The 20,190-nt window shown below is 41.6% G+C and overlaps 1 protein-coding gene across 3 annotated transcripts in view; it reads right to left on the minus strand.

Moving 5' to 3' along the window:
* Positions 1-20,190, minus strand: part of SAP30BP (SAP30 binding protein) — a 60,543-nt gene that overhangs the window by 20,465 nt on the left and 19,888 nt on the right. For all 3 annotated transcript variants that reach the window (XM_030534018.1, XM_030534019.1, XM_030534017.1), the window contains one exon: positions 3,556-3,598. In XM_030534018.1, coding sequence (XP_030389878.1) covers positions 3,556-3,598 — 43 coding nt within the window. The remainder of the gene's footprint in view (positions 1-3,555; positions 3,599-20,190) is intronic.

Consider the following 20,190-nt stretch of genomic DNA (forward strand, 5'->3'; position numbering starts at 1 on the left):
CTGGCTAGGGTCAGTGAGAAAGTGATTGCATTGTTGTAAAAGGTGTATTTAACTGAAATGTTTGAATACTGTGTATGACTAAAAATCCTTCTTCTGTGCATTGTTCTGTGTGCTTCGGCAGAAGTGGCCTTCAGGAACAGCCCATACGCCCTGGCCAAGCATCTCCGCCAGATAAGAAAGTGCCTAAGATGCAGCAAAGACGACCTGTTCCGAGAGGTACTACACTGCACCAATGTAGAGAAAAGGGCATGCAAGGAGTACTGGGAAGCTGAATGGCAAGACAAAAGAAACAAACAATCAGGAGTTTGTTAAGGATGCAACTGAGCAGATTAAAGTAACAGGAGCAAATGCAGATGCTTAAGTCGTTAATAATGCTGCAGACTGAGCAGATCTGTGCTCACCCTCCCCTGCAGCACATTCAGAACTTTTTCCCCATGTCCTTCCCCATGCCCCAAACTCTGCCTGCAGATTCCTTTCCATTCTCCAGAACTTCTTGTTTTCCCATTCACTCCACCCCCTCGGACAACCTTCATAATGATACCTGAACCTATATATAGCTCTGAAAGTCTGCCCTTCCCTTGTTCCTCTTTTCCCATTAAGCATCTTTGTGGGTGCTGTTTCTTGTGCAATAAAAGCAAAGTTTTCAAATGGTAAAGCATCTCTGTTTTCTACAAATTGAGATTGCAGGCACTACCAATACATGCATAGGCATTTTAATCATTTGCTTACTGGAACATAAGGCCCAAATGTCACCATTGCTTCCTAGGAAAACTACACGTAATGTAACATTGAAGCACCAATCACAGAGATATACATTACTGGTTCTCATTTTCAAAGTGTTGCCTCAAAGCCTTCCTGATTCACATTCTCCCCCTCTGGTCTCCTCTGATAGCCCTAGTATCTGGCAGCTCAAAAGTCAGCAGCCAAGAGGTCTACTTCCTCAGCACTCCATCCCTGAGCAAAACTTTCACCTTAGCTTCACAGAGATTATGCAATATACAGCATGCGGCTATGACCATGGGAATATTATGCTCATTAAGGTCTAACCTGCCATAAAGGCATCGCCAGCGCACCTTTAATCTGCCAAAGGCCCATTCAACTATCATCCGACACCTATTCAGCCTGTTGAACCACTCTTTACTGCTGTCTGGGTGTCCTGTGTGAGGTTTCATGAGCCATGGCTGTAAGGGATATATGTCAAGTTTCCCCAAGATCACTATGGGTATTTCAACATTCCCCACTGTAATCTTCTGGCCTGTAAAAGAAGTCTCTGTTTGTAGCTTTCTGTACAGGCTGGTGTTCCTGAAGATGCGTGTATCATGCACCTTTCTGGACCACCGTGCACTGATGTCAGTGAAATGCCCATAGTGATCCACAAGCACCTGCAACACCATGGAAAAGTACCCCTTCCTATTGATGTACTCCGTTGCAAGGTGGCTTGGTGCCAAAATTGGAATGTGTGTGCCATCTATCACCCCTCCACCGTTAGGGAAATCCATTTCTACAAAGCCGTCCACTATTTCATGCACATTTCCCAGAGTCAGTCCTTCATAGCAGGATGTGATTTATTGCCTTGCACACTTGCATTAACGCAGCCCAATGGTAGACTTCCCCACTCCAAATTGACTCGCAACTGACCAGTAGCAGTCTGGAGTCACCAACTTCCACGAAGCAACTGCCACATGCTTCTCTACAGATAGGGCAGCTCTCATTCTGGTGTCCTTGTGCCGCAATGATGGGGCGAGTTCCGCACACAGTTTTAGGAAGGTGGCTTTCCACATCCGAAAGTTCTGTAGCTACTGCTCTTCATCCCACACTTGCATGACGATATGATCCTACTATTCAGTACTTGTTTCTCAACCCCAAAAGTGACAATCTACTTTATGCAGCTGTTCTGTGAATGCTAAAAGCAATCTAAAATTGCTCCTATCCATATCATGAAGCATGTTAGGTGCCTGCGAGTCTTCTTCGGTTAGGAACTTCATGATTAACTGCACTGCCATCCGCGATGTCCTCATGACAGTTAACAGAGCACAAGAGAGCAGTGTGGGATCCATCCTTCTCACAAAAAGATGCCATAGTGCACAGCAAAGGAGGGCTGTTGCAAAAATGCTGTGAAAGAGAGATGGAAGCCCATAGAGTGCTCGGACAGAATGCAATGCATCACAGGGCATTGAGCCCGGTCCCAAGATACACCACGATCTGCTCCAGCTTCCCACAACACTGTGTCGAGCTGGACTGTAGGATAGGTATCCACTGTCAATGATAATGCCCCCACTGTGGACACGCCCTGCTGACAGAGGGAACGAGTGTGAACATGAGATTCCGATTTTTATTAGTCGACTTCTGAGCGTCAACATCACTTTTGTCGACAAAACTTGGTAGTGTAGAAAAGGCCATAGCCTCAGAGTGTCACAGTTATATATAAGGTGGAACAGATTGATTAGCATAAGCAGTTAACACATTTCAAGGGATCATTCAAGGTAAAATGGCTCATTATGACTGGAGGGGTGTTAAAGAGGAAAGGAAGGCAGGGGAGGGAGGCAAGCAATGGGGGAGGAGAGTGTTGCTGGTTTACAGATTTTGTAATAAGCTATAAATTCAGTGTCTGTTCAGTCCATCATGTCTAGTGTCTAGCAAAGTTATGTATTTAAGCTCCCAGGCACATCTTTTGAAAGTGTTGTGCAGGTTTCTTCTGAGGATGAGGACTGATAGCTCAGATACACACTGTCAGGTCAGTGTGTAATATTCACAGCAAAACACTCCCTCTACCACCTTGAATTCTTCAATTTACCATTTTACTAACTATCATCATCATAAGCAAACTCACTATTGTGACGGTGTAGTAGCAACTGCAGGTACAAAAGTGGTCCTTTAAGCAGCAAAGGATAGTTAGAATTCTGCAAAAGGTCTATTTGTCCAGGCTAATTGTCTCATAGGCAAGTAAGAGAGCAGATTCTGCCCCACCATCCTGTTGCTCATGATAAAGATGGGAGAATAGATTCTGTATTTAGGTTGGTAAGTTTCCATGCCAGTTCTGCAATGTCAACTTATATTACAGGGCCTAGGGATTCCTGCTTTAGCACAATGGCTACAAACGGAACCCATATGTTACAATATATCCCTGCTTTATATAGAAAATAAAGCTAGCAGTAGTGTTACTGAAAAAGGCCTCATCAACAATTTCCTTAAGTCTCTCCTCTTCCCCCATTATGAAGGTTCTGAAAGAGGCTGCCTGGACAAAATCATTACTGGTTTTCCCAGATGAGTTTAAAATGACCTGTGTGTTTCCCCTATATTTTAGATGCACATAAAAATATTTGCACACATTTTGGGCATGGTTGTCTCCCTTCCGAAGTTCAAGCCAACAATCATTAGCACGGTAGATGAAGTCACTGAAAATATTCCATTAAGATGAAAATGAGCACAGAGGAGAAGACTTAAAAACTGCATGAACAGAAGGGATCCAAGATGTTCTTCATTAGTAGAGAGAGAGAAGCACAAAGAGATAGTTCGCATGTATATTTTAAAATATATAGCATTATGTGAACTTACCAACTAGCTCCTGGGGATCTCTCTTCTCCAGTTCTGAGAACTCCTGAGGGAGGAAAATACAATGTTAGCAAGTCAAGTCAGGTCATGCACTAGAGTCATGGGCCTCACAAATGTATATATTAGCTCTCAGAAAACCTAAATAAAGATTAAAAGGAAGAACGGAATGTTAAATATTAAACATAAGACAACGCTTGCTCCGAGAATCAGAAATGTAGGACTAGAAGGAATCTCAAGAAGTCATCAAGTCCAGCCTCTTGTTCCGAAGCAGGATCAAGTAAACCTAGACGGTCATCCCTGACAGTGTTTGTCCAACCTGTTCTTACAAACCTCCAATCATAGGGATTCCATAACCTCCATGGGAAGCGTATTCCAGAACTTAACTAGCCTTATAATCAGAAATTTTTTCCTAATCTAAATCTCCCTTGCTGCTGACCAAGCCCATTATTCTTGTCTTGCCTTCAGTGGATATGGAGAACAATTGATCACTGTCCTCTTTATAACAGCCCTTAACATATTTGAAGACTTCTCAGGTCCCCTTCTCAGTCTCTCTTTTTCAAGACTAAAGATGCCCAGTATTTTTAACCTTTCCTTATAGGTCAGATATTCTAAAGTTTTCATAATTTTTGTTGTTCTTCTCTGGACTCTCTCCAATCTGTTCATATATTTCTTAAAAAATGTGATATCCAGAAGTGAACAGATATTCCAGTTGAGGCCTAACCAATGCCAAGAAGAGTGGGACAATTACATTCAACACGCCTGCTAATACACCTACAAATGATATTGGTCATTTTTGCAACTGCATCACATTGTTTACTTATTCAGTATGTGATCCACTATAATCTACAGATCCTTTTCAGCAGAACTACCAACATCACGAGAGCCATCAAGTCATCAAAACCCCTTACAGGATGCTTTCTATTCTTGCAAAGACAATTTGATCTAGGAATTAAGGCTTGATTTTTATGAGCACTGAGCATTCTCAGCGCCAAGTAACTTCAGTGATAGTCGTGGTGCTCAACACACCTGGAGGGTGGGAAGGAGGATCAGGTCTTAAGGATTGACCAAACTGGATCAAAAGATCATTGATTCATCGAGATTGGTACTTGACCACTGACAGTGGATAATACTCAGTGCTTACCCACCCACCCCTAAAACATACAATACACTTAGCCAATTGCGCATAGTCAGAGTGTCCTCCTTTTATTAGGGAGCCTTTTTATTCACTCACAACTCAGAATTCAATATTAGAATTCCCTTAAAGGGACATAAATAGAAACAAGATCCCATATAAATTGTTTAGTAGACTTCAATGCTGTCCAAGATGTCAGTGAGAGCTCCATGAAAAAGGGGAAAGTAGTAAAATGGAGAAGTGAAATTGCTTGTCTATCAGTCTTTTGACAAGGTTCTCCCAACAGTGTGATCAGCACTACAGAATAGTAAAATCCAAACACCAGAAGAGAGAGAGGCTCAGAAGCATTAGTTCATTATCTTTGCTGATAGAGTGCCTCAAGTATGAGTGGCTATACTGAAAGCAAGAGTTATTCATCACAACAGGAAATACTGCTCATTTGAGACGATTGTGAAGCAGAAGTAGTGATAAGACCATGGGCCAAACTGTTCATGGTTACACTCACGTGAGGTTATTTTGAACCTACATTTACACACATATAAGAGCAGAATTTGGCAGTATGGATTTATACAAGAGAAGGGGATTATGGAAAAAGGTGGTCAAATGTGATACAGATTATCCAGGGCCAAGTTTGGAAGCAAGCATCATAACACTTAGAAAGTACCAGGAAAATGACTAGTTCTTACACAATTCTCCCCAAATGACAAGGGCTCTGAAGCAGCCAGGGCAACAGTATTCTAACCACCTCCCTCTTCCCAAAAAAAGCCCTTCACGATTCATTGGGCTCTGTGTCCAAAATTCCTCAGCTTCTCAGAACACTGAAGCTATTCATTCAACCTGAAATGAACACAATGCTGCCTCCTTGTTGCTTAGCAACCAAACTTTCACCACTATACTCCAATAAGGAGGGGCTTTTTATGCTGGGTGAGGGGAAGAGAAGGAGAGGTCAGTAAGCTAATTTGGACATTTGCTGTGCCAAATTCAGGCTGGCATTACAAAAATCACTAATTCCCAGGGGTATTCAGTGCCTTCGGGATCAAAAACCCCACATTCCTTTTGTAGAACTAAATGAAGTGCAGTGATATTTACCGCCCTTCATTAAAAAGCATTGTGGCTGTGAGTACATTCCGGTCATAGAAACATAAGGCTGAGGCTATTTTAAAAAGTGAGGTACATGGAGGGAGGAACACATGTGCCGGCTAGCCAGCTGGCTAGGAACCAGTCTTGTCCTTTTATGTGGAACTGAAGTGGACTGGACTATTGTGTCTTTGATAGTACTGATCTTCCTCTACATAGCTAATGTGCCCACACTGTAGTCTCTAGATGCCAGTATGCTACCACCTATTCTCTCAGGCCATTTAAAAGCCTTTTGACAGATAATGACATTCAAGAGAAAATTAAAAATAGATACTTAAAAGTCTGCAGGAAATTTCCCAGCAAGTAATTTAAAACATCCACTGAGAGGAGGGACATTGTCTTCAGATTAAAGCACTGGACTGGGACTCAGGTGATGTGGGGGGTCTGTTCCTGTATTCCTAACAGTGTGAGACTGTGGGTAAATCACTAACTGTGTGTGCCTCAGCAACCCATCTGTAAAATGGGGATAATCCTTCCCTACCTCATAGGATTGCTGTGAGGGCAAATTCATAAAATGTGAAATACTCACATGCCAAGAATGACCACAACAGACTAGACTATAAAAAAAGTAAGTTCATACAGTTACAGATATGGAAGAGAATTATTGGGTCCTTCCCCTCCAACCAATGCAGGATTTTTCCTAGAGCCGCTTAATCAGTCTCCCAGGAGAGAGAGAGAGTGCTTGAGACATATTACACAGCCTAACAGATCTTACTATATACATAATATCTCTTTTCACCCTGATATCTAGGACACTAAATACACAAATTCAAATCTTAACATCTTTGTGGGGGAAAAACTACTTTTCACTCCACCCATAGCGAGGTAGTTATTTGATAGTTCTTTTCTTCTGAGGGGACACCTCTAGGGAAAGAGGGCTATGTCAGTATGTACCTATTGTCCCTAGCCTTCATCTAGAGTTCTGATCTCTCCTTGTTTTTCCAGAAGGAATACCTAGATGACATTAATGAGTAAACGAGAGTGGTACACAGGATGATGCGAGGAGATCCCACTGGAATGAATTATACTGCTATGAACATACTTTAAAAGGTAATAAAAGGAAATGGTCAGAAATTCAATAGCTTTTAGAAATGCGGTAACTTCCCCAAATAACCAGACTAAGAAAGCATTCAACAGGCCACTCACTTATTATCACAATGGTCCCTTCTGACCTTAAAGTCTATGATTATCATGGTTTTAAGTGAATAACCATGCTAAGAAGGGCATTCACCACATACAGGTAAAGTTACTGAATTTTCAAAACACCATTTGCAGGTCACTTTTAAATCATCTGGAGCAATCACTGCAATGGTAAATCTGAAACTGAGGGCATTGTCTACACTACAAAAATTATGTTGATCTAACTACTTAACATAAGAACAGCCATAGTGGGTTAGACTAATGTTTCATCTAGTCCAGTATCCTGTCTTCCGACAGTGACCAATGTCAGGTGCTTCAGAGGGAATGAACAGAACAGGTAATCATCAAGTGATCCATCCCAAATTCAATAGCTTGTGTGTGTTCACACTTGGCTCCTTGCGTCGGCAGTGTGCATTCTCACTAGGACCACTTGTATCAATTGTATTGTCAGTGTGAGGCATTGTAGGATGGCTCCTGTGTTAGCCTAATTACACTGACCGTGACTCTATGCTGCTCAGGGAAGTGGTGTTACTAAACAGGCATAGAGAGGCACTTACACTGACAGGAGGCAAATTTAGGCGAAGACACTTCCACAGCTAGGTCGATGCAAAGCAGCTTATGTTGACCTAACCCTGTAGTTCAGGCCAGGCCTCAGGAAAGAGCAGACAATAGTCTTAACAGTAGTAACTGGATGACTGAAATTCCTCTTGGTAACATTCTTGTTTAGGCATCAAAAATTGATTTTTAAGAAGTGCAACATATCACCAATAAATGAGCTCCAAACAGGATCGGTGCGATTCTATGAAATCCAAAATCACAAATTAAGTATTGATTTCTGGGAGGTAAATATTTCTTTATCTTGGCTTGCACTCTACAGTTCCTAGAAGGAAAGAGTCTTTCCCATTTACAACGGTTTATACAAAATGGATCCCTAACACTTGGTAGATATATATTTAAACCAAAGGAGCTATCTGTACAAGATCGGCATGACACCATCATCTCCAGACTACCCATAATTGCAGTCACATCACAAGTCCAGTCTTCACATCCTCAGGGCACAGCCTAGACATCAGAAACCCTAAACAGGCACAGTGAAGAAAACAAGTTCTAAGGAATCATAACCACACCCTCTGCCCAGAGGATATGAATTTCGCTTACTGATGAATGAGGTATACCTGCTGTTCCATGATTAATTAAGCTGAAGGCACCTAAACAATCTTTCATTAAGTCCCTCATTTCAAACTTTACAAATGGCTTGCCATGAAAATGAAAGACTGGTTCTTAGCCCCGATATGGTACTTTACTTGCTCGAGTGTTGTCCATCCAGTAATCCTCAACATCCTTTGCACCAGGCAAGAAGTATCCCTATGCAGTACATGAGAAAATAGAATTTCAACATCTTGCCCAAGGTCATACAGTAAGGACTTGTCTACACGTGAAAGTTAGTTATTCTGGAATGTCATAGCTATTCCAGAATAACTCCATGTGGGGACATTTATTACAGAATAAAAGCATCTTTTGCAGACTTACCTTAATCTTCTTCCAAAGTGTGTTAAATGAATTCAGAAAAAGCCACTTTTTCTCCCTTCCAGTATACGAGTCCACACACGGAGCTAACCCAGAATAATTCCATGTGTAGACAAGCCCTAAGGACTAGTCTTTGCTACCAGGGAGATCGATGCTGCTGCAATTGATGCAGCGGGAGTTGACTTAGTGGGTCTAGTGAAAACCTACTAAATCGACGGCAGAATGCTCTCCGGTTGACTCCGGCACACCTGCTCCCTGAGAAGAGTAAGATAAGTCGATGGCAGAGCATTTCCCGTCGACAAAGTACAGTGAAGACACCGCGTTAAGTCGACCTGAGCTATGTCGACTCCAGTTAAGTTATTCAAGTAGCTGGAGGATCATAACTTAGGTCGCCATACCCCACTAGCGTAGACAAAGCCTTAGATAATGACAAAGAGATTAGAACTCAGACTGTCCACATCCACTAGCACCTCCTGGGAGCACAGAACTCCTAACTTCTCAAAAGGTCCACATAGCATTAAGGCCTGGTCTATACTTAAATATAGGTTGACAAAAAGGTACAAGGCACAGGGGTATGAAAAAAAAAAATCTACACCTCTGAGCATCATAGCCACGCTGACGTACACCTGAGCGAAGAGGCAGCTAGACTGATAGAAGAATGCTTCCCATCAACCTAGTTACTGTCACTCAGGGAGGTGGAATTTCTACAGTGATGGAAAAGCCCCTTCCATTGCTATAGTCTGCATCGATGCTACGAGGTTACAGCAGTACAGCTATAGTGCCGTAGCTATGCCACTATAGTGCAGACATAGCCTTAGACATAACTGCCATTAGCGTTCATGGGACTTCCTATAAACAAAGGCTTTACACTGAATGCTTCCCCTTGATTTTAGCATAGGCTTCAACACATGAAGCAGAGGTGAGGGCATTTAAGTACAGTTAACTGTTTTTCTTACATTTAAATGGGCTATGGATCTGATCCCAGACCAAGTTAAAAGGTGAAGGAGCGAAAGCTCTGAGGAATAATGTAAAGGAGCACAATATAAAAGTGAAGGGTTGCAACACTTTAGTGTGGTAAGTGAAAAAGAATATCCATTTCTTGACACTGATTAACAAGTTTTCCAGAGCATTTACCAAAAGGAAGATATTTTGACTGTAAAGTGGAGGAAAAGGGATAAGGGATCTTATCTGTTTACATAAGGCATCAGAATCATTCACGGTACTATGTACATAAAGCATTGGAAAAGTACAAGGTAGCTCAGTGATATTCATTCTGTGGCTTTTGAGCCACAAGTGGCTCTTTAATGTGTCTCCTGTGGCTCTTTGTAATGTAACAATGAATTCACACTACTGTGGCTTTTGTGGGTCAGGTTGACCACTAATTTGGTTCCTTAACCACTGATATCTGAGTATCACTGAGGCTAGTCAAGCAACACTGCACTGGTTGTGTCCAGAATCAAGCAAGATATTTATGATGCTGTAATTTCATCAAGGAATATGTATTTTAAGTCAATATGTTGGACATCTGTGAAAAACTGTGCATAGTGACCATGTTCCCATGGGGAGCACTCACTGAAGTCAACAGGGCTTGGATTTCACCCCCAGCCTTTAACCTGGAGCGGACTGAGCACCAGTACTGCATTGTTTTCACAACCTTGAGCTCTGGAACGCTGCCTGGGAGGGTACCTACATTTACGTCTGTGGTCAAAGTCTTTTTTGGGACACTGGGTTGGTCACACTAATGAAAATCAACCCAGAGAGATCACTGTTAGCTAAATAAGCAGCAGTTTATCTCCATCACCAGGGAGGTATAAAAAACTCAGATAAGCTACAGAAAAAGAGCTGACCTCTTGTTCCTTCACATCCCAAGCCTAATAGAAAGGCTTTTGTTCCATTGGATATTGCAAGCTGTTATCTGAAAACTGCCAGGATAAAAAGTGTAAAATAAAGGGGCTTTTCCCCCACCTCATTTTGTGACTGCCAGAGTGAATGTATTCACTATGATGTAGTATTAGTATGCATCTTTCAGTCTCAAGAGACCATGGATATGTGCCCCTGAGATGTTCCAAATTTACTCAATTGGTTTTATGGCAGCCATGGCTGTGGCTGAAGAGACCCAATTGAGAGAGAAAGAGGCACAATCTCTGCTTACTAAGGTTTATACTAAAGGCAGACCTTGGAGAAAACCTCCTGTTTGAAGACAAAGCTTGCACTACTGCAGCGCCACTGGGGCTCAGAACAGAGGAAATACTAGTATAAAATAGCAAAGAATCCTGTGGCACCTTATAGACTAACAGACGTTTTGGAGCATGAGCTTTCGTGGGTGAATACCCACTTCTTCAGATAAAATAGTCCATCTTGCTTCTTCTCCCATTAGAAGGGGAGATTCTTCCCATTGCTCTCCTCTCACCCTTCTCAAGGAAGGTGTACCCCACAATTCTCTCCCTCATCTCACCTACTGGGAAGGTCAGCTCCTCATTGCCATCTATTCCCTCCTGCTGGTCATCCCTCAATCAACATGTTACTTCTTCACAGCTACTCCAAGCAGCGGCACACACCATGACATTAGCGAGACTGGTCAGTTTCACTACTGTTGCTTACAGCTTCTGAACAGTAGTAAAGGTGAGAATAAATCTTACTGAGATGCTGCTAATGGTCAGCATTTGGTGCAGGTGGATGGAGATGCAGAGCAAGGAAATATAAAAGTCAGATTTTAGGGACCTCCGATCACCTACATCTCTAAGCTCTCTAGACCGATCTTATGCATAACAAGCCATATGATTTCTGGTCTGTGTGTTCCAGAGCAGTTTAGTGAGACTTACAAGATTATTATTTTCACCAATGACTGACTTCAGCTGCTATTTAAGTTTCAGTATTGCTGTTCTGCTAGCATTCAGAAAAAGTTTCCCCATTTACTACTGTTAAGCAAGTAGGCAAGTGTCTTTTTCAAGCCTTGGGCAATGAGACACTCCCTCTGGCAGCCCAGCGGTTGTATTTATTATTAAACTGAACCACCAAGATAGATTCATACCTGTTGATGAAGGACAGGCACTGTTTCTGCTTGTTATATGTAAAAATTGCAACATGAAAGCAACGTATTCTAGTTAAATTCACCTGTGGCAAGATATGGACTGTTGGTAAGAGATTCAGTCCAACAAAACTGCAGGGTGTGTCCACACTATGGAAGGTTAAAAAAACACATAAGAATGCAGCCTACCATCAGGTCCCACTGCAAAACTCAACAGCAATCCCCTCAGTGGGAACAGAGATTAAAACATAGGAAGGAAATGAAAACAATATGAAGCTGACACTGAAGAATTTAAGCTTCAGAAGATTTATCAAAAAAAGTCCATTTATTGGATGGAAAGAATGGACTTATTTACAACAATGCTTGCAAAATCCTTCCTAAAACAAAATCCATAAAACCAGTACAAAGCTCACACCCACATGTGGAACACAGCAGATACTGGTGTTAGGATTAGTACCCTTTGGCAAGAACTATCATCAACTTCACAGCTGCAGTGGCAAAAATTACTAGGAGTGCATTTTAATCATGCAGAAGGCGAGGGGGGCAGGGATGAGAGGGAAGATAACTACCTTGTGGGGAAGGAAAGCATGTAATGGCTAGAGGGACACAGGATCCAAGATCCAAGTTGTGAAATTGGATTGACTGAGAAGTCAATGTCCAATTCCCCAGCTTAGGTTTCTCCTTTCCCATGCTATTTCAACCAAGCCAGACCCACAAACTCTCTAGTTTCCCACCACTGCTGATTAGCATCTATTAAAATAATCTAATGCAGTGGTCCCCAACACAGTGCCCGTGGGCGCCATGGCGCCTGCCGTGGCATCTATGTGTGCCCGCGGACTGGCTGGCGGAGAACCATCAGCCAAAATGCTGCTGAAAACCGGCGTCATCAAGAGACGTCACCGCCGAAAAGTGACGCCTCTTGATGACGCTGCTTTTCGGTGGATGCTTGTCCACCAGCCACGGTGGCTCGTCATCTGGTGTCTGCCACCCAGAAAAGGTTGGGGACCAGTGATCTAATGGGTTAGAAGCACCAAGTTTTCACATAATTAGCGCGATCTTACTTCTGTTAATCAAATCCTCCCTCCTTTCATTTATTATATCCGCTCATTCCATCTTGTCTAAAATTAGTCCATGCCTATTCCAAAGTATATAGTGTCATCCTACTAGTTTGTTCAGCACCCAGCACAATGGGACCATGATTCTGATCATGGCCTTTGGTCATGTCCATAATAATTTTAAATGCACCTTGATAATGCTGTTATCCTTTCCCAGCCTGTGCATCCTGAGGCATGATGCCATCTGTGATTTATTTAGACATTTCTTTAGTGCTCATCAACTTGGTATCTGATTACTGAACAAAGTTGTAAAAACAAGTCCATATTATGCAGATCACAATGGGTACAGTGCCCTGAAAAGTGAGAGGTAGAGAGTTCCAAAGCCAGGGACCTTGTGTAACTATGGATGCCAGTTCCCACTGGTTCAATCCCAGCCAAAACAAGAACATGCTGACTGACAGGCTGACATGGCTGGACATCAGGAGACACACTAAATTAAACCAATCGACTGATTGTTGCAATTCAGTGTCCAGATTCAAAGCACACTGATGATACTGGAGATTGGGCTGGCAGAGACTGATTTGTTACAGGGACAGCTATTTACACAAAAGTACATTTGGAAAGAGATGAAAAGTAGTTACAGCAACACTTGTGACCACCCACAGGGTTTAGCAGAACATATTGCCTAGCAGAAGATGACCTTTAATCCAAGTTTTTAGTACAGTGTTTGGCCAATACAAAGACACTTGCCTATTGGTGGTAGGGTCATTACAGCAGGTTTCACCCCACATGAAAATACATAAAGCTAGAAGTGAATGGACATTTTTTTCCTGTCTCTACAACAATTCATTCACTGGGTGGAGGGGAGTGAAAAACTGTCTCTTAAAGAATGCTTAGGCAACAGTATCATTCTGCTGCAGAAAGGATCTAAAGTCTGGACCAAACTCTTCATCTCCACTACCAGCTGTAACAAACCAAGAGGGAAGAATACCTACATGCAGACAGGAAAGAGTTTATGATTAATTTCTCAACCTCTCTCATCCCCAGGCAATGCACATTCTCCAGTATACGTAGTTAGCTGGATGACCTAGTCATTCCTACAACAGACAATATTAAAATCCATCAGATTTGAGGAGTTAAGAGCGAAGAGTGAGCTGCAGAAAGAAATGGCAATTTCACCTCTCACCACCAAAGTTTGTCAGTTGTAACATATGCTACATTAGAGAAGCTGGTAAACAGAATAAAGTCCAAGTGTGTGTGTGCTGGGGGGGGGGGGAAGGGGGAAACGTACAAAGTTTTATTTCCTTTCTCAACAAAATAAAAAAGAAAAAGGAGAATCCCGGGAGAAAGCCCAATACGAGCCCATTTCCTATGGTTACATCCTGTTTGCCAGCTCTGTCACATGGCTCCAGGCAAACTGCCCAGCTCCGGAGGAGAAAATGAACTTATCAGAAATATGAGAGGAAGTCGCTGCGCCCATGTTATGAAAGCACTGAAAAGCACAGAGGTGAGCCACCTATAGGGAAAAATTGGCTGTTTTCATACTGCAATATGAGACTTCTATACAGTCTGCACACTCCGAGGTGTCACCCTGTTGTAGACAGCGAGGAAGAAAGAACAAGACAGGAAAGAACTCCTCAGACTCTTTCCCTATCTCTAGTGACTTATCAAAAGACAGGGCACACCCAGCTGACGCTGCCTTTTACTTTTTAAGCTATATTAAGTCTGTGCAAATCCACTGCAAATTAACTTCAATTCTATGACCCCCCCCCAAAAAAAAAAAAACATCACACACCACACCCAGCCAACCAAGACTTGCTAAGTATGAAAGTGATAAAATGTTTTAGACAAAGGAACCACTATAGCAGAAGAGTCTTTAAAATAGTTCCTGCTTGAAATTTGATTCCATTCATTTTACACATGATGTTTTAATAATTTTTGAATATATCTGTTATTCAGAGTAGCAGCTTCTAACCAGGGGTTACAGCAAAGGGCCCTGAGCCAAGGCTCTTGTATTCTGGTTTAGTTGCAGAGCCTGGATCACAGTGGCATTTGGGGCAAGTCACTGAAACTCTGTGCCTCAGATTCCTCACCTTTAAAATGGGATTAATATCTTCCTCACAGGGGTGAGGAGTTTGGTGTCTGTAAAGCATTAGCAGAGCTTCAGCTACAGGAGTGCAAAGTAAGGGCTCTTGGTATCACAAGCAATGGTCCCAAATACAGTGGCATACACATGTTTAAGAGCAGTAAAAAAAAAAAAAAAAAGAAAAAAAAGACCAAAACAGCTCTCATTGATTGTCCAAACAGACAATTAAAGACCAATTGGAGCAAACAAGCACTTGACTGGGGTTGCCAAAACTCTGAATCCACCTCTGCTCATTTCCATTAGCCAGTGAAGTTGATTAAATGACCTTATATGACTGCTGCTTGGAGCAGCTAGTCCTCGAACCCACAAGAGGAGAGGCAATTCTTGATGCAAGGTACAGTGCCAAAAGTGAAATCCTTGCAAGCTGTGTAGAAACTTTTTAAAGACACCATAATAGAGGTTCAATGTAAATGTATACCCACATTAAAAAACTCAGTAAGAGAACCAAAAAGGTGCCACCATGGCTAAACAATAAAGAAAAAGAAGTAGTGAGACACAAAAAGGCAGCTTTTAAAAAGTGGAAGTTAAATCCTAGTGAGGAAAATAGAAAGAAGCATAAACACTGGCAAATTAAGTGTAAAATATAATAGGAAGGCCAAAAAAGGATTTGAACAACTAATCCAAGACTCAAAACGTTAACAGCAAAAACAACAAAAAAAAATTTAAGTCATCAGAAGCAAAGGCTGCTAAACAAACCACTGGACAATCGAGATGCTAAAGGAGCACTCAAGGATGATTGCAGAGAAACTAAATTAATTCCTTGCATTGGTCTTCATGGCTGAGGATGTGAGGGAGATTCCCGTTCTTTTAATGTGACAAATCTGAAGAACTGTCCCATACTGAGGTGTCATTAAATGAGGTTTTGGAACAAATTGATAAACTGAACAGTAATAAGTCACCAGGACCAGATGCTAGTCACCCAAGAGTTCTGAAGGAACTAACTGTAGTTTGTAATTTAAATCAGCTTCTGTACCAAATGACTGGAGGATAGCTAATGTGATGCCAATTTTTAAAAAGCCCGGCAATTACAGGCCAGTAAGCCTGACTTCAGTACCAGGCAAATTGGTTGAAACTATATTAAAGAACAAAATTGTCAGACAAATAGACGAACATAATTTGTTGGGGGAAAAGTCACTGTTTTTGTAAAGGGAAGTCATGCCATACTACAATTCTTTGAGGGGATCAACAAGAATGTTGACAAGGGGGATCCAGTGGATACAGCATACTTAGATTTTCAGAAAGCCTTTGACAAGGTCCCTCACCAAAGGCTCTTAAGCAAAGTAAGCTGTCATGGGATAAGAGGGAAGGTCCTCTCATGGATTGGTAACTGGTTAAAGGATAGGAAATAAGACGTAGGAATAAATGCTCAAATTTTCAGAATGGAAAGAGGTAAATAGCTGTGTCCCCCAGGGGTCTGTACTAGGACCAGTCCTGTTCAACATATTCATAAGTGATCTGGAAAAAAGGGGTAAACAGTGAGGTGGCAACATTTGCAAAGTGTATAAAACTACTCAAGATAGTTAAGTCCCAGGTAGACTGCAAAGAGCTACAAAAGGATCTTACAAAACTTGGAGACTGGGCAACAAAATGGCAGATGAAATTCATGTTGATAAATGCAAAGTAATGCACCTTGGAAAACATAATTCCAACTATACATATAAAATGATGAGGTCTAAATTAGCTGTTATCACTCAAGAAAGATCTTGGAGTCAGCGTGGATAGTTCTCTGAAAACATCCACTCATTATGCAGCAACAGTCAAAAAAGTGAACAGAATATTGGGAATCATTAAGCACAGGATAGGTAATAAGACAGAACATATCGTATTGCCTCTATACAAGTCCATGGTACGCCCACATCTTCAATACTGCATGCAGATGTGGCTGTCCCATCTAAAAAAAAAAAAAAGATATTGGAATCGGAAAAGGTTCAGAAAAAGGCAACAAAAATAATTAGGGGTATGAAACGGCTGCCATATGAGGAGAGATTAATAAGATTGGGACTTTTCAGCTTGGAAAAGAGACAACTAAAGGGGGATATGGTAGAGGTCTATAAAATCATGACTGGTATGGAGAAAGTAAATAAGGAAGTGTTATTTACTCCTTCTCATAACAAGAACTAGGGGTCACCAAATGAAATTAATAAGCAAGAGGTTTAAAACAAACAAAAGGAAGTATTTCTTCACACAATGCACAGTCAATCCTTCTTAGAGGATGATGTTGTGAAGGCCAAGACTATAACAGGCTTAAAAAAAGAAAAGAAAAGAAAAGAAAAAGACTAGATAAGTTCATGGAGGAACTATTAGCCAGGATGGCCAGGGATGGTGTCCCTAGCCTCTGTTTGTCAGAAGCTGGGAATGGATCACTTGATGATTACCTGTTCTGTTCATTTCCTCTGGGGCACCTGGCGGAAGAAAGGATACTGGGCTAGATGGCCTTTTGATCTGAACCAATATGGCAGTTCTTATCTATTAGTTCAGATTCAGGCGATTTCCATTTTGAATGAAAGCAACAAGTTTAGTCAAAAAAGTAGCCAAATATAGCCTCTGGTAATTCCCATTAAAAGTGAACAAGCTCAATAAAGCTGTTTATTGCTGTGGGAAGCCCATGAACCCAGTAACTTCTCTCATCCCATTTCTGCTTTCTATTTGATTCCACAGATAAGAAAGAATGGCAACTTTGTGAGAGATCATAAATATCACGTACCAGAGGGGTAGCCATGTTAGTCTGGATCTGTAAAAAGCAAGGAGTCCCGTGGCACCTTATAGACTAACAGATGTATTGGAGCATAAGCTTTCGTGGGTGAATACCCACTTCGTCAGACGCACGCATAAGTATCAGTATCATATGGCCATGACTGAAACGTCAAATCATTTTGACAATTTTCTTTATGGATTATTTCACAGCAGGATTAAATCGAAGGTGAAGCTGAGTTGTGAGAAAACTTAGATCTCAGCAACAACAGCAATGGAAAAATGAAAGAGTGCTGGCAAAGGGAATTTCTTCTTGCACAATAATTCTTTGCTAAGTACATCCCATCGAAATTCCTTCTTCAAAGTCTAGAGAAAGAAATTAAGTGCCAGAGCAGAATTCAGAGACCTGGTAAGAGCAACAACTGAAGGGGACTATACTGCTGCAGACAGAATATTTAACGCTAGAGAAGGACCCTGGGCAAGTGACGGAGAAAAACAGATATTGTTCATTAATTTGAAAATGAGAGATAAGAAGATGCAAGGTTAGTTAATAAAAATCAATGAAAAAGCACATTATCCTAGCAATTGTGGGGCTAATTATTTATGCCAGCAGAAAAAGGGTGCAACAAAGATTTTCATTCTCTAGGAAGCACATCAGAAACTCATATCCACCAAGCATTGTCTAGAGAAGGATTCCCTGTGCCAAATTAGTTTCCAGCACGCACAATGCACTGCTATAAGGAAGTTTAAAATGGTATAAAAGACTGCTGTCTTGGTAATCTCAATTTGTCTCCCAGTGGCACGTGTCCATAACACAAAATGAGCCATCAGCACATGCAGCACTATTTGCACCTCTGCTGTCACTCTCGGAAAGGCCCAGGACTGAATACACCCTGGAGACTGAGGGCAATGTCTACCTACAAAATTAAATTGACTCAAGTTATTGTGGTGGCTGTATGTTCGATGTCATTGAATTGGTTTTACACATCCATGCTATGCTCTTTGTGTCGGCGGTGCTTGTTCTCACCAGGAGCACTTGCACCAATTTATCTGACAGCATTTGGAATTGTGGACGGTTTCTGAAAGGCAGCAACAGTCAATGTCAGCAATGCAGTGTCTACATGGACACTGCATTGACTTCAGTGCTATGCCTCTCATGAAGGTGGAGTTAAATTGGTGTAGTAGGTGAGTTACATCGGTGGGAGCTACATTTTAGTAACTTGCAAAGTTAGGTTGACGTACACTACCTTGTGTGTCAACCTAACTGTACTGTAGACCAAGCCGGCGGGGGGGTGGGGAGGCAAAGAGAAATCACCTCTAGGCATGAAAGGGTTGGTTAAGATATGGGATAAGAGTGGAAGGTCTGCACTGATGCTGTCATTGCTCTGTAAGAAAAGGGAGAGAGTTCCAGAGCTATCAATCTGGCACCATTCAAGAACATTTAATAGAAAAGTTACAATGCCAGAAATGTAAAATAAAACAGCAGGTTTCTCTGCAGGTAATCAGAGGGTCAAAAAATAAGTCATGCTTTAATAGAAATGTGCATATTCTTACAGTCTAGCTGGTGAAAAGAATGCAAGGAAAGTGGCACCACAAGTTACTCAGTGTTCCGGAAGTTTTAAAAAACTGATTAAAAAAATCTTTCATGGCTCTCGCTGAAGAGATGAGCCACACCTGTGTCAATAATCTTTGGTATTCAGCACTTCAGGGAGTGAAGAGTCTGTTGCGGCTTGTATGCCTGGCGGGGAAGGAATGAGACATGTCCAAATACGTGCCTACTCATCTTCCAAAACAGTTCATAAGTACTGGTTTACTGAATTCAGGGCTGCAGCTTTGAACCCAAAGTTTTAAGCCAACAATGCAACAATCTTTCTCTGCAGTTGTCAAGCCAAATGGGCTAGAGGCAGAGGGGAAAAACGTGAGAAAGAAAAATAGAATAAAACTTTCAGTGCCAGGTTCATTCTTTCATGTCAAATTGTGTTAAGCACTTGCCAATATACTCAGGCAGATAAAGCTACTTGTAACCATGCCCACCTGCCTAGAAAAAGTGGATCAGATGCACCAACTGCTTTAATTTCTGAAACAAAGAGCACTTATTTTAAACAGTGGGAGAGGACCGTAGCAGAAACTGACTTTTCTGTACTCTTCTGAAAAATCTTCCAGGCATAACATCAGTGAAGCCTCTCAATATTTTTGGTTTCTTAATGGGAAGTTGAAAGGCAATGTCTCTAGTGCTGAGAATAAGGGAGGGGTACAATCAGTGAATTACTGTGTAAAACTAGGCAGAACAAGCAGGTGTTCTGATTGCAAGAAGCCAAGAGAAAAGAAGAGAACACTGATATAATGTTCAGTGGACACAGTGCTACTCCTGCAGAGAATGCTAAGGCTGGTTTATTGTACAGCATTTCAATGTCTAAATCAGAGAGCAAGTAACTTAAAGTACCTTTTCAGGGTTGGTGGAATCCTGAAGAGGAGAGCAACAGAGATACAATTCAAGCTCACAATTCATTGCGGAAAGGTTAACTCCAACAGACCATACCATGTCTTTCAATACAGGACCACTGCGGTCATCACGGAATGGGGAGGTTTTGGAACTGGCTCTTGAACCAGACTAGTTTTCAGAATTCGCCAATGACATTTTTAATAGCTACCCCTTCAACATATGAAAGCAAAGGAATGACAATTCACTTGGGCCTACTTTTGAGCTTTGTCACTCATAAAAACAAAACATTAACATTCATCATAAGAATGGCCACACTGAGTCAGACCAATGGTCCATCTA

This window comes from Gopherus evgoodei, chromosome 15 (assembly GCF_007399415.2).
Source record: "Gopherus evgoodei ecotype Sinaloan lineage chromosome 15, rGopEvg1_v1.p, whole genome shotgun sequence".
In the NCBI taxonomy this organism is placed as follows: Eukaryota; Metazoa; Chordata; order Testudines; family Testudinidae; genus Gopherus; species Gopherus evgoodei.